The following is a 14,096-nucleotide window of genomic DNA, read 5'->3' as shown; positions in this document are numbered from 1 at the left end:
ATTCATTATTACAAAACTGGCCACATGTTCACAGTTTAGATCTCTGTCACATTTACGGCACGCTTTTTTGAAGTTTTAATTGTAGTTTGATGTGATACGGGAGCTGTTGGGCACTCTGCTGAACAAGTAGAAAAGCTGGTGATGAGCTTAATGTCATATGAAGAGATGTGTATTGTTTTACTGCAATATCACATTAGGCATCAGCATGTGGGTTTTTTATTTTTTTAACTTAATTTCTGCACTTGGAGAAGCAGTAGCTCAAGGTCACTTTTAGTCTGGAATTTTTGCTAAATTGCTACATGAATAAGGACTTGTGCTCTTTGGATGAAAAAATTAATCCCTAAACCTAAAGGTTTTAATGGAGCTGCCTCATTAAATGTGTTCTCAGTGCTTTCTATAACTTGCAAAACTGTATCACATTTTGTTGTCTTCTGTTGCTGTTGTGTCCCGTCCCCCCCCCCCCCCCCCTTGTGTGTGGTGGCCCCGCCCCCCCCCCCCCTTATATTGTTCCCATATCTTGATGTGAAATATTTTATTATTGTTTTGAAAAGTTCATGTGAACTCAGTGTGAATGTGAGTGAAAGTGAAGGAGCTCTGGAAAAAGGGGATTTCTTGAAGCTTTAGGTGCCTGGCTGTAGCAGAGCTGTGTGTCAGTGTGGTGCCTTGGAGGATCATGTGAAGTGGGTTTTTTGTGTGTGTTTGTGTTTTTTTATTCCCCTTGCTTGCTTTTGTGGTATTACTTCCTGATAAGTTGTCACAGGGCTCTCCCAACATCACATGAGAGCCAGCCTGAAGCCTCCATGTGTTTTGAAACTCGCCACTGACTGCATCTTGCTGGCTTATGGTTTCTTGCTGCAATTAATGTGTTGCAAATGGACATGGGAAGCTAGCTCTTTTTAATGGCTCCTTACTGGAATATCAAAACTGATGAAAGTGTTTAGATACTTTGAATAACAGAGTGAAAGCTTCCACAGCTGGAGGGAAAATAACGTGCCAGCTGTGGAGAGGAGGAGGGTGATTAGATTTTTCCTCTTAACTTACATCAGTACTACATCCTGGCCTCCTAAAGTTTGTATTTGCAATACTTGATGTGAAACTTTGACGACACTAAGTATATTAAGTAAAGCCTATTATGTAAAGGCTGTTATTGATAATAGGTTAAATGGGTAGTCTTAATGGAATTTATCTGCAGTGCCAGGTATCTGAATGCTAAGACTTGCAGGTCACAGATCATTTATTTAATACTTTGCTTTCTTTTTCTCTTTTCCTTTTTTTAAGTTGTAATGTTAAATAAATATCTCTGACTAACCCTGTTGTTTGTTTGCTTCTCCCCTCCCCTCTCCTTTTTTTGGTCTTCCTTCTGCCCAGTGAGACTGCATCAAAATGTCTCTCTATCCTTCCCTGGAAGATCTGAAGGTGGACAAAGTTATTCAGGTATAGTGGGCTTTAATAAGATGAGTTTTGATGACAATAATAGATGTGATGATTTTTAATCTAGGGGAGGGGACACTTATTGTGTTTTACCATCATACTCTAAAAGGGGAAAGACAAACTATTTACTTTGTAGCATGATACAGTATGAGTAATGCTTATTTTACCATTCTTGGGTATATTTATTTTATATATTCATTTATAGTAATTTGTCTTTAATATGTTGATGTTTGGCTTTTTTTAAGTATAGATACTTGGTCTCAAGTAGACAAACATAGTCAGCCTCATACTTCAGCTCTGATGTGATGAATAGATGTTGACTGAACTAATAAACCTGCTGCATTTCATTCTGGGTGTCCAAAACTGTAGCAGAAAACTTTTTGTGGTCAGTTGGGCACAAAAGAAGAGCATTGTATCTCTTAATGTCATCTGGAATCACAGAATTGTCCTCTGGCTGTTTCGTGGTAGTGATGAGTTCTCTCAATACTTCCAAGTTTATCACATTTGTGTAAAACCCTTTATGTGTAAGAATATTCATATCTTTATTATTAGACAGGACAAGGATGGAAAAAAGATACCTGTGCAACAAAATCATGAAAAACACTAATGGATAAAACTCCATGACAAATTTGACATGAATGTATTTTACAAAGTTTCCTTGCTTTATTCAGCATTTTACCTAGCTTCCATTTTTCTTTCCTAAAAGATTCTCTCCCAGTTTAAATAACAGCAATGAGTTATACTGCATTTTAAGGTGGCTGCTGCTTCTGCCCTTGTCCTCATAGGGAGGCAATAAAGCAAACTGTACAGAACAGCTTAATAACTCTCTACCTGTGTTTGTGTGTGTGGGCTCTTGAAGTTGTAGGCACTGTGCCGAGATTTCTCCTTGTTGTGTCCGCCCACCCTGCCCCATTCTTCTTATCTTAGCAATATCTTTTATCTATAGTCAGGCAATGCTGAACTAAAAAAAATCAAAACCAATAAAACTGTAGCCTGGAGCCAAGAATGTGATCCTTCAGCCTTTTAATCACCAACTGCTAGAGTTTATATATTACAATTAAAAAATACTAAATGTGGTCTTTATACTAAACTTTTGTGACCACTGAAGGAAGCAGTGAGGAAATGGAAGTAGGGTGTCTATGCAGAGTCCTGTAAACCTTGAACCATAGGTGCCTGTTCTGTCACTTTGTAGAGCAGGCATTCCTCTTTTGTAAGCCCTGCTGAGCGTATGGGCAAGACAAACTTGGGCAGAAGTGCCTTGTTCATGTGACTATGCCTATAGTCTATTGTGGTGTTTCACAGACAAATAAGAGTAAACCCTATGGAGGTTTCTGTAGGCAGCACAACAAATTGTTCTGTTAAGCTAGTTTAATCCTTGGGATGCTGTAATCTCAAAGGTCAATTTTCCATAAATCAGTTCACGCAGGACAGATGCTTGCTGTCATACTTAAAGATGACTGTCCACTCAAACTTTAAATTAGGATTTCACAAAGTTCTGCCACTTGGTAAGTGGGATGTCAAGCAAGACAGCCTATGAGAAAATTCATGTGAGGGTCGAGAGAAGGGACGTAGAGCCAAGAGCATTTGGTTACAGATCCACAGTGGAGAGGCTTGGGTGTTCTTGTTGCCATCATCAATGGGGAAGATTGCTCTTCAGCAGTTATATGACAGCATCTCACTCCTACCAACTGTAGTAGGAACTAGGGGAGTAGTGGGCTGTCTACCGAGTATAGCTGAGAGAGGGCAAGTAAAGATTGTCGTTGCTAAATACCATTATTTCAAGAGTAAGCCATCCTGTTTTCACTGATATTTTTGGTAGCAAAGGCTAAATTATTTGCCTCTCCCAAAAACTGCTTTATAAAAATGCTGTCTTTCTAAATATGTCTGGGAGCACTCCTAGGAGGAAAAAGGGGCAGAATGCTGAAAGACAAAGTGTGTATCCACAACAAGTGAGTGAGCATAAAATGACTGCTGGTTAAAACAGACTTGTTAAATTAAATATTGTAACCTGTTCTTTTTGTCTAGCATTTGAATTGGAGGCGATTCTTCTAAATACATCTGATATTGATAAATAATGAGTCATTCTTGCTCTGAAACATTTTTCTAAAAACAACTTCCTGGATAGTACAGGACTAAGAAGTCTTCTATTTTTAAGCATGACTTCCTTAAAAACATTAAGTAATTTGACCGTCATGTTGTGTTAGATGATTTATGTGTCCTGTTCAGCATAATGTTTCACTATGCATTTAGTAATTTCCCACCCACCTTTGACGTTCAACGTCAGGAAAGCTACTGGTGATGGAAATAGCTATCCCGCTTTACAGGCCTCTAAGGCAGTGTTTTTCACTGGTCACGATTACGCAAGGCCAAAAAAAGAAGCTGCTGATGTACTGAGAAGGAAGGAAATTGGCTTACTTTAATACGGTTTCTTATATTTGTGAGTCAGTAAGCAATATAGAAATTAATCTTAGTTTGTTCGCTGTAGTGACAACTTCTCTAGAAAAATCATCTTAGAAGGTCCATTTCTTCCAGAAGGTGTTAAATTAGTAGCATTGGATTGTGTGAAACTTGCAACCTGTAAGGGAACTTGTGAATAACGTTTGTAAATGGTGAAGAGGTAAAACTGCTTCAATCCAGCTGAAAAAATTAATTACAAAACACTCCGCCAAAGGTCATACCTTAAAACTTAAAAGTTCTAAAGCTTTGTCAGTCAAGTTTAATGTGTCTTTTAAGGCTCTTCAACTTGCCTGATGACAAAAACAGAACAGGTTGACAGTAAAGGCTTTCTGTATTATTACTGTAGCCTTGTCTCTGAGGAAGATACAAGTTGATCTACCATAGTTTGATTACTACTACAGCATATTGTATTGAAGTTATTTATTTCAAAGAAAAAGACTGACTTCAGAACTTCAAGATGAATAGTAACTGGCATGTACAAGGAAAAAGAAAATATTTAGTCTCCTGCCTGCATAATAAAGTTTTTGTAGCTTTTTTTTGTACAATATAATGATTGTGAGTTTCTTTGCTTTTAGGCTCAGACTGCCTTTTCTTCAAATCCAGCTAATCCAGCAATCTTGTCTGAAGCTTCTGCTCCTAATACTTATGATGGAGGTAAGCTCATGTACTATATAGTATCCTAATGTTGTGGGAAACAGCTATGAAATCCTAAAGTTAACAGTACAGACAAAAATACCTATAAACATGTAAACCTATTCATGAAAGGTGAGAACATGCCTTTTTGGAAATGCCAACACGCACCTTGGTAGAGGCACTATAGGAGTCAAAAGATGATAATTATAAAAGGAAATTATGGCAAACACTAACCTGTCTCTCAACTTTTTGAAACCTTTTCCAAGTGAGCCTAATGTAACAAGATTTGCTGTTGGTGCCATTTGAGCTCTTTTTAACTCTTAACTCAAATACTTAGTTGTCCTTATTTATCACATGTATATTTGTAAGCTTTAGAGGGCAGCATGACCAGCAGTGCTGGAACAGCTGTCAAGAATGATGGTGGGTCAGATATTAAAGCTTGGTGGATGTAACTTTGTCCCCAGTTCTCCTCTTGGCACTGGTGTGTCTAAGATAACTTCAAGACAGTTAGGAGTTTGTATAGCTCACCAGAGAGCTGCCTGTCGTAGATCCTTTCTGGAATAGATACTTAACCTGGCCTAACCTCGCCAGACCAGACTTGAGTTTGCTTCAGCAATCCCTTCTTGGCAGCATTCTTTCTGATGTCCGGAATTTGAATTCTCCTGCAGTTTTTGTGCCTGCTGGCCAAATTACATAATTTTGACATCAGCTTGTGTGCAAATAGCTCAGGAGCTGTGTGTAGCTGAAGAGTGATTAATCACTCAATATATGCCAAAAGAAGAGAGGCCTACACTATCTATAGGATGTGCCAAACCTGCTGGGAATGCCTCTGTCCCGGCAGAGGCAGGAGGATATACAACATCAAGAGCTTTTGGATGTTTTTTGCTATTTGGAGGTGTCTGTTTTGAATGAGAATGTAATACAGTCAGCAAAGATGCATCCTGTGTTGTGGTCTTCAATGAAGAACAAAAGAGAAAAATTGAGTAGCTGCAGAGGTCTTGTGCAGCATTAATTGTGTATGATTTTAGGGGCTTGAAAATGCAAGCAAAAATAGAAGAAATATTCATTAAAAATTATTAATCAATATTGGTGAAACTACAAGCTGACAGAAAATCCAGAAATGAGATCAGAGAGCTCTCATGTGAAGCAGAGTGCAAACATGACCACTGAAAGTATTAAGGAGCAAGGAAGCCTGTCGCTTATACTGCAGTTCACCTTGCAATGACCTTTGTTCCTTCCCAGGAAACTTACTTTCCGTTTCTGGTCAAATGTGGGTTCTTAGAACAGCTGGTTTTATACATGTACCCATAAATGAACACTAGAAACCTAAGCTTTGTGAACTGGGGAGCCTGCTTGCTTCCAAGGCTGTCCCTTGTGCCACTTGGCTCTACTGGCAGCCTTTTCTGTCCCCACTGATTTGGTGAGAACAGCGGGTGGACTTTAAGAGTTCTCATAACTGCTGCTTGTTAAACAGCACCAGTTAATTACCTGTGGAATGTCGAGAACAACATCAAGCTTATTTCCAGAGTAGTTTGGTACGAGGTCTGACAAGTCTGTCATTTTAACTTCCTTTCCTCCTATTCCCTGCACCCTGCTCCTCCTGACCAGCAGGAGACTCCTCTATGCCCATTTTAAGGGCTGTGTTTGTTTTGTCTTGTGAGAAGCGTGTCTAAAACAACTTCATTTTGAAGCTATGAGAAAATGACAGTACTTTCTTGTGAAGACTGTTAAAGCAGACTGCATTGTGGACCTGTCCTGGTTTCAGCTGGGATGGAGTTAATTTTCTTCCAGGTAGCTGGTATAGTGCTGTGTTTTGATTTGGGATGAAAATAATGTTGATAACACACTGATGTTTTCAGTTGTTGCTAAGCAGTCAAGGACTGTTCAGCCTCTCATGCTGGCCTGCCAGTGAGAAGGCTGGGGGTGCACAGGAAGTTGGGAGGGGACACAGCTGAGACAGCTGACACAGGCTGGCCAAAGGGACATTCTATACCATAAGATACCATGCTCGGTATATAAACTGGGGCAGTTGGATGGGAAGGTGCTGCGGCTCTGGAACTAAATGGGCATTGGTTAGCGAGTGGTGAGCAGTTGTGCTGTGCATCACTTGTTTTGTATATTCTTTTATCTTTCTTATTACCATTATTACTATTCTCTTCTTTCTGTCCTGTTAAACTGTCTTTATCTCAACCCACAAGTTCTACCTTTTTTCTTTCCCACAATTATTTTCCCCACCCTGCTGTGGGGGGTGGTGGTGAGCAAATGGTTGTGTGGTTGTTTTAGCTACCTGCTGGCTTAAACCACAACAGGACCTTACAGCCAGGAGGCTATCTTCTGCAGAAACTTCACCATGCCTGGGATCTGGAATGTCTGTGGCATGGATGCCTCTTGCAAGTGCTGTCCTGTACTTGGTGGAAGGTCTCTGTGTGTTGTCTAATGTTTGTGTCATAAAGGATGAATTAAGAAACTGAAATGAAAAGTTCTCTAAGCTCTTTATCTCAGAAGTGCTGCTTGTCTGGTTACTGTTCTAAGCTGGGCTTGAATAACAGTCCTGATTTAAGTGGGTCTTCTGTTTAATTTTCAAATTAAATACATTACAATAGCACAAGATTTGTTCAAGTAATTGTACATATGAAAGCAGTAACTGCTTTCTCTGGTAAACCAACAATTGTATTAACAGTTTGGTGTTTTGTTTTGTTTTTTCTCCTACAGGCTTATACCCCAGACTGTATCCAGAACTTACTCAATACATGGGTCTGAGCCTCAATGAGGAAGAGGTGCAGAGGAACTTACCAGCAGCAGCAGCTTCTCAGCCACAGGGTGTAGGTACCAGTCAGGCATGTTTTAGAAAGCAAAAGGGTAAAGACTAAATGTATATCTAGCATTCTAGATAGTAGACTACAATTTGTCTTAAGTACAATACTTGACTGATAAATCAGTTGTTTTAAGTAACAGTACCTATTTTTCTCTGGTCCTATACTGAGCAGTATATTTCCAGTGTTGGAGGGGTGGGGAAGAGCTATTGTTGTGACTTGATTTGTGTGGTGGGTTTTTAATATCACTTCATATAAACTGATGTATAGCTATTTTAAAAAGTTGGAACTAAGTTGTCTGACTATTTTGTTTTAATCAGCAACTGGTAACACGACCTTCTACTAATTACATGGTAGCTCCAGTAACTGGAAATGATATTGGAATTCGCAGAGCAGAAATTAAACAAGGCATCCGCGAAGCGATTTTATGTAAAGATCAAGATGGCAAAATTGGACTTCGCCTTAAGTCTGTTGACAACGTAAGTGTAGAAGCTTGCTTTTTACCTATAGAGATCTTGCTGCTGGATTAATTTGGTAGTGAAGTTAATGTATGGTCGCAAAATTGTCTTCTGTATAATGCTTGCTTATCCACTAGTCAAATTTTAAAATCCTTCATTAGGTCAGTAACTAGTATTTCCAGCTGTGTCTGGACTAGGATCTAAATTTACAGCAGCAATTTAGTTCAATATGTTTTATAACACCTGAAAAATACTAGTAACTTTTTTCCACTTTAGAGCATGAAATTGTCCTTGCAGAGCTGCTGTGATACTTGTTAAGCAGTTCAAGACTGCTTGTCTCTATCTTTGTGGAAACACTGAGCAGTACTTAAAAAGTTCAGCAATATGCAGAGAAGTGCCTATGGCTTAAAGTAGGCTCCTCTTTTATAGATTTTTTTCAGTGTGTTGCTGGTGAGAGAAGTAAGGCTAGAGTGAGGGTGTCATCTTACCTATGTGTGGAGAGTGGCCTCTTTGCGTTTCCCTTAATATGAACGTAGCTGCAAGAAGATCCTTAAACTGGCTCTGGAGCCTCTGTGTTTCAGTATCTTCTGATTATTAACATGGAAAATGCTACTCTGTTTTTTTTAACTTCACACCCCACACCCCCCTACCCCAAAAGTATTATCTGCAGTTTGCCTTGATATGCTTTACTTGTCAAAGTACCCCTAAAACACTAGAAATAGTTTTTTTAACACCTTGGTTTTTTACCTAAGGTGCTGGCAAGCCCTAATCAGGAGAAAGAAGTTGAAAACTATATGGGTTTGTGGAAGAAGGAAAAAAACTGCCATAGAGTTCCTAGCATTGCTGATTTATTTGTCCAACTACAAAAAGACTTTGACGTTTTGCAGAGAAATTATTAGTGAAATGCACAAGGAGATATGCAAGTTTACCACTAGTCTGTCTTGATCCAGTTGTTTAGATCTCTTGTTAAAACAGAATAGTATTTACCCCTTCAAGTAAGGCTTTTGTTATGCTTGTGTCTCTTTTTTTAATTTCTAGAAGTCTAGACAGAACGATTTGCCTACTTCCAAACTTTATTCTAGCATTAATTATCTGTCAGCCACTTCGAGACATCTAGAAACAGACTGACATTTCAAAAATCTCTCTTAAGGAGAGAGAATAGCAAGTCCTTTTGTCTATTTGGTTGGTATTACATAGAGAATGGGAAACTTTAAAGTGTGTTCTGTCATTGGTCTTTTAAGGTAGAACTTTCTGTGTGTCTGTCTTCCCCCCCCTTTTTTTTCCGCCCCCTCCCCTCTTCTCTCCTGTAGGGCATATTTGTCCAGTTAGTTCAGGCAAACTCTCCAGCATCCCTCGCTGGTCTGCGGTTTGGGGACCAAGTTCTGCAGATCAATGGTGAAAACTGTGCAGGATGGAGTTCTGATAAAGCCCATAAAGTTCTGAAACAGGCTTCTGGAGAAAGGATTTCAATGATCATTCGGGACAGGTAAAGCCAACTGCAGATACAGATTGTCATTATCCATCTCAGTAATGCTGTGGGGTTTGGGTCTCCCCTCACTTGAGCAGCACTGCAGGCTTAAAAATACCTTGGTCCGTGTACTTCAATAGTAAAGATCCTCAGAAATGTTCCCTTTTGTGTGGAACAGTCAAAATCGTTGTTAACTTGTAAACTTCCAGTGCACATATCTTGCCTGGGCATGATGAGGCTTAACACTTTCAAGGTGAGTGAATGAGTGATAGCACAAGTCAGACTTAAGCTCTGAATTCAAGAGTTCTATGCTTTTTCTGATGCAACTTGATTTATGCTGAGAAAAGCAATAGAAGACAGTACCAAAATACTGACTGTAGGAATGAGTTTAAAATTTTCACTTGTGTTTTTATTTAGCATGAATAGTTTTTTTGTGAACTTTATTGTTTTTGTATGAATTAATGCCAGTTTGACTAGAAGTATATTTGAACATTAACCAATTTTTAAATCTGTGTTAGATAATGAGCATATGGTTATGTGTGTTTAGTAATAATAGGTCAGATTCAACATAAGGTGTCATAGGCTATGAGAAGACAGATGATACATGATATGACTAGGTATATGTCTTGAAGGTTTTTTCAGTGTTCTTTCTTTCAAGTTTGACCCAGTGGAGGGCATGCTACTTCTATCAAGGCAGCTATTTCTATCATGTATTGAAGCAAAAAACTGTGGTAGTAGATTTCCTGTTCTTTCTACCACTTCTGTGCCCAACTCCCCAATACCTTCCTGGATTTATTTTTAAGAGAAAATTTAAAGGTTTATTGTCTGTAAAGCAGTAGAAATGCTGTTGGGAAAGCCTTGGACTCCAGAATTCTGTGGTCTACCTATAGTTGTTAAAACTGCCTGCACTATTTTATCTATCTTCTCACAGTCGTAGTCAAAACTTAATTTTTAATGGCCATTTGTGTTTGGTGGTTGTGGTGGGTGTTGTATGGGTTCTTTGTATTATTAATCCAGATGGTGAAATACCTGTAGAACAGGGAAAACATGTGAGGTTTATACACAAGTTCATATGTGCAATGTGACTTCAACCTGGAAAGAAGAGATTAAAATAGCAAATATTAACAAAATGAAGTTAAACCCAACTACTTTTCAATGTAGTTGATGTAGGAGTCTTTTAGAATACAATTACTTCTTATGAGTCAAAGATGCTGAAATAGTGTGTGGTTCTTTCTGTCGTTTAGTAGACTGAAAACATGTTTTTTCATTTTAAATGCCTTTTACTTCTTATAGGCCTTTTGAACGAATTATTACTATGCATAAGGACAGCACAGGACATGTTGGTTTCATATTCAAGAATGGAAAAATAACTTCAATAGTGAAAGACAGTTCTGCTGCGAGAAACGGACTTCTTACAGAGCACAACATCTGTGAAATCAATGGGCAGAATGTAATTGGACTGAAGGTAAATAGTAGTGTGTGGTGGGCGTGGATAGCTGTGAGCTTTTTGTGTGTGTAGAGTAATTGTGTTTTGGAGAGGGAAAAGGATCATAATATGTTGTTGAATGCTCATAAAGTAAGAAAATAAGTCATGAGAGGTAACTTAACTTGATTGGAGAGACATGTATGTTTTGAGGCTTCTTTGCAGTTTTGTATCTGTAGGAAGGGCAACTTACTCTTCTTCTCTGCCTCTACCTGGCTAGGCTGACCCTCAGTTTTTATCTTTAGTCTAATTTTACTGGCAAAACATAAAGAATAAGCTTCCTCCTGCCAGCCTGTGTCAAATTCTAGTAGGAATTCTGTGTGTAACATCTGTATCCTTTCTGTAGTCAGTTCTTGTAAGATACTGATAACCAAACATCTGTGAAGTGGTACTGCAGGTTCAGTGATTTGCCTTGAAGGTTGAATGCTCTAAGCAAGGAGTTGTGGGTCTCTTAGCTGCATGAATTCTGTCTAGAAAAAGCTGTTGAATTGCTGTAGTCAGTAGTTGAGCATGTTGAACTGACTGTCAACTGACTGTTGAACAGCTTGAGTAATGTTGCTCATGACTTCTTGTTTAATAACAGGACCCTCAAATTGCAGACATCTTGGCAACAGCTGGAAATGTAGTGACCATTACTGTCATGCCTTCCAGTATTTATGAGTATATAATAAAGAGGTACGTAAAAACTGAAGCAGCCATGCTGTTAATTATAATCAAGTTGATAGTGACTGTTTTTTGTAGGTTCAATGAAATGTACTCATGAGAAGACCCAATTACAAACTTAACATGAAAGCTTGAGAAGGGGTGAGGGCAGTCTGAACGTCTGTTTAATGTGGTGTTTTAGTCAGACCAGTGTGGTTTGGTTCTGTTTTAAAAACTGTTCATATGTTAGTGATGCTCCTTTGCCTTTTATCTTGAAAAACCTTTTTTGAAACATCATTTGACTAAAATTGAGTCTCCAGGAACTTTAAAGTGCATGGGAAAACATAAGTATTTGTTACCTTGTAACTAAAATGTTGTTTCTAGTGCAATTAATTCTGGTGACATAAACATGATTCTTGGCAGGATACAGTTCTTTTTTGCCTAATCCTTTGGCAGCACTGGCTTTCTACAGCTAAATCTCTGCTGCAAAAATGTTTTTGAAGTTGCTGGAAATTAATAATGCTTCAGGTGTAATTGAGTATTTTTCTTCCACTTTATGCTCTTTTTACAAAGCAGTTTTCAGTCTAACAGCCACCTTTTCCCCCTGCCCTCCTTCCTTCGTACTTGTGATACTATGCTGCTTGCACACATGCCTGCATCTTGGAAGATACTGGTAAGACAGCCCAGTTACTAATAAAAACATTGAGTATTGTGGGCTTCTCTGTGTGTGCAGTTTGGTGCAGCTTTTATATAGCAATATATTTGTAACAGAAAATGGAGTAAAAGGACAACTTTTAAATTGTATTAAAGGGCTAGCAGGGACAAAGATGCAGTTATCAGAAGGTTTAGCAATCCTCTGCAGTAGTCTTACAAAACTGAATGCCTTTTTCTTTTCATTAGGATGGCAACTAGTGTTATGAAAAGCCTGATGGATCACTCTGTTCCTGAAGTCTAAACTCTCATCATATATGTGTGTGTACATATATATAATGATGATTCCACTAAACTTGGGCTGTTATACTCAGTGATTTCTTTCTTCTGCACATGAGCCTTTCTGGAGGCAAAGAGAAGATATGCTGCATCAAGCATTTGCATCTATAATGGCTGGGAATGTTACAGTTCAACATATCTTGTTTATTCACAAACTGTAAAACTTGTAGCCTTACATGCTTGACAAATGTGAAATTCCAATTGTGTTATGACTTCTTTTCATAGGTCTCTTATTTAGTTTACTACTACTACTATAAGCCATTGCAACTAAAGCAACCAGATATCACTTGCAAAGTTACGTGTTGTTACTTAGAACAATGCTGTGCTTTGTATGTTTAAGACAAATGAGTATTTTTACTGCTTTCTGTTTGCAAGAGTAGATTTGAAATAGCATATTAGAAGTATGGCTAGTACTAGTTTAATTTTTTCTTCTAGTAAATACTGTTTACACAAGAATGCCAGCTAAAGTGAATATAGCTAAAGGCATCATTCAGTAAGCATATTAAAGTAGTGTACAGATACTCAAATCTTTTTATTACTTGTTATACAAATTTTAACTAATATGCTTATCTCTTGCCTTAACCATGTTATTAAGGATTCATAAATAACCAAATAAATAACTGAAACTAGATATTGTGTGTGTGCATACATGTTGAGCTAAGACAGCCTTGTTTAGTTGAGGTCAGTTTCAATGAACAACAAAGACAAGATAAGAAATACAGTTTAAAATGGCTTTCTAAATAAGCTCCCTGCTTACACTGAAATGTTTTAAAAGGGTAGAGCTGTGATACTTCACACATGCTCAGCTTACCATGTGGCGTAGCAGCCTAGCTGATTTGAGATGTACTAACTGCATAGTGGCAATTTCATTTTAAAACTGTGTGCGGCTTGCTGGGTCTGGTTGGGATGGAGTTAACTTTCTTCATAGCAGCTGGTATGGTGCTGTGTTTGAGACTTGTGACTTAAGAGTGTTGCTCACACACCAATGTCTTTGCTGTTGCTGAGCAGTGGGTGCAGTGTCAAGGCCTTGTCTGCTTTGTGCTCTGTCCCCTGCCCCCAGGAGGAGGCTGAGGCTGGCCAAGGTGCTGCAAAGGGACACAGCTGGCACTGCTAACCCAAACTGACCAGAGTGAAATTCCACACCATTTGGGTGGAGTCTTTCCAAAGTAGCTGTTGCTTGGGGACTGGCCAGGCATCAGTCTGCTGCTGATGGGAGATGGTGAGCAATTGCCTTTGCATCACCTTTCTCTTTTTTTTTTTTCTTCCTCTTCACTTAGTAAACTGCATCTTACTTCAACCTACAAATTTTCCTAGCTTTTGCCCTTCTGATTCTTTTTCTTACCCATCCTGCATGGAGCAGGTGAGTGAGAAGGTCACTGGGGGCTCAGCTGCTGGCTGGGGTCAATCCACCAGACTAGGTCATAGGTGTGTTCAACTGAGACTTTAAGAAGTTAGTGATCTGAAGTTAAATGACAGTTTTGTTATTTCCAGTTTTAATGCTGTGTTCCAGGTTTCAGCTGTCCAATCTAGGATTACTGAACTTCAGACTATTGTTAAGCTTAGCAGTGTAAGCTTGGCTGTGCCTGTAAAGAAGAGCCTGTCTTCTAGCTTCCTGTTTCTCAAAAGGATTTCTCAATTATGGTAATTGATGGAAAACTATTACATTCCCTCAGGCTGTAGAGGTGATCAGATTAATCCTGGGAGCCATTTTAACTGGATTG

General features: G+C 38.8%; 1 protein-coding gene across 2 annotated transcripts; it reads left to right on the top strand.

Annotated features, from left to right (window-relative positions):
• Positions 1-1,354: 1,354 nt before the first annotated feature.
• On the top strand, positions 1,355-13,003 carry SDCBP (syndecan binding protein (syntenin)). Of its 2 annotated transcripts, none has more exons than XM_010290827.1 (8): positions 1,355-1,434; positions 4,464-4,542; positions 7,234-7,343; positions 7,655-7,813; positions 9,103-9,278; positions 10,554-10,725; positions 11,327-11,418; positions 12,286-13,003. In XM_010290827.1, the coding sequence occupies exons 1-8, from the start codon at positions 1,384-1,386 to the stop codon at positions 12,338-12,340; spliced, it is 894 nt and encodes a 297-aa protein (XP_010289129.1). In that variant the 5' UTR covers positions 1,355-1,383; the 3' UTR covers positions 12,341-13,003. The 2 variants fall into 2 exon arrangements, with proteins under 2 accessions (XP_010289129.1, XP_010289130.1); XM_010290828.1 differs by having other exon boundaries at positions 1,384-1,416.
• The last annotated feature ends 1,093 nt before the right edge of the window (positions 13,004-14,096 follow it).

The sequence above is a fragment of the Phaethon lepturus genome, unplaced genomic scaffold (assembly GCF_000687285.1).
Source record: "Phaethon lepturus isolate BGI_N335 unplaced genomic scaffold, ASM68728v1 scaffold10687, whole genome shotgun sequence".
Lineage (NCBI taxonomy): Eukaryota > Metazoa > Chordata > Aves > Phaethontiformes > Phaethontidae > Phaethon > Phaethon lepturus.
This window is presented reverse-complemented; position numbering and strand designations above follow the sequence as displayed.

Coding starts and splice junctions, on each gene's coding strand:
- SDCBP (XM_010290827.1), top strand. CDS start 1,384: ATGTCTCTCTATCCTTCCCTGGAAGATCTGAAGGTGGACAAAGTTATT. Junction 7,814..9,102: donor GCCTTAAGTCTGTTGACAAC/GTAAGTGTAGAA, acceptor TCTCTCCTGTAG/GGCATATTTGTCCAGTTAGT. Junction 11,419..12,285: donor TATGAGTATATAATAAAGAG/GTACGTAAAAAC, acceptor TCTTTTCATTAG/GATGGCAACTAGTGTTATGA.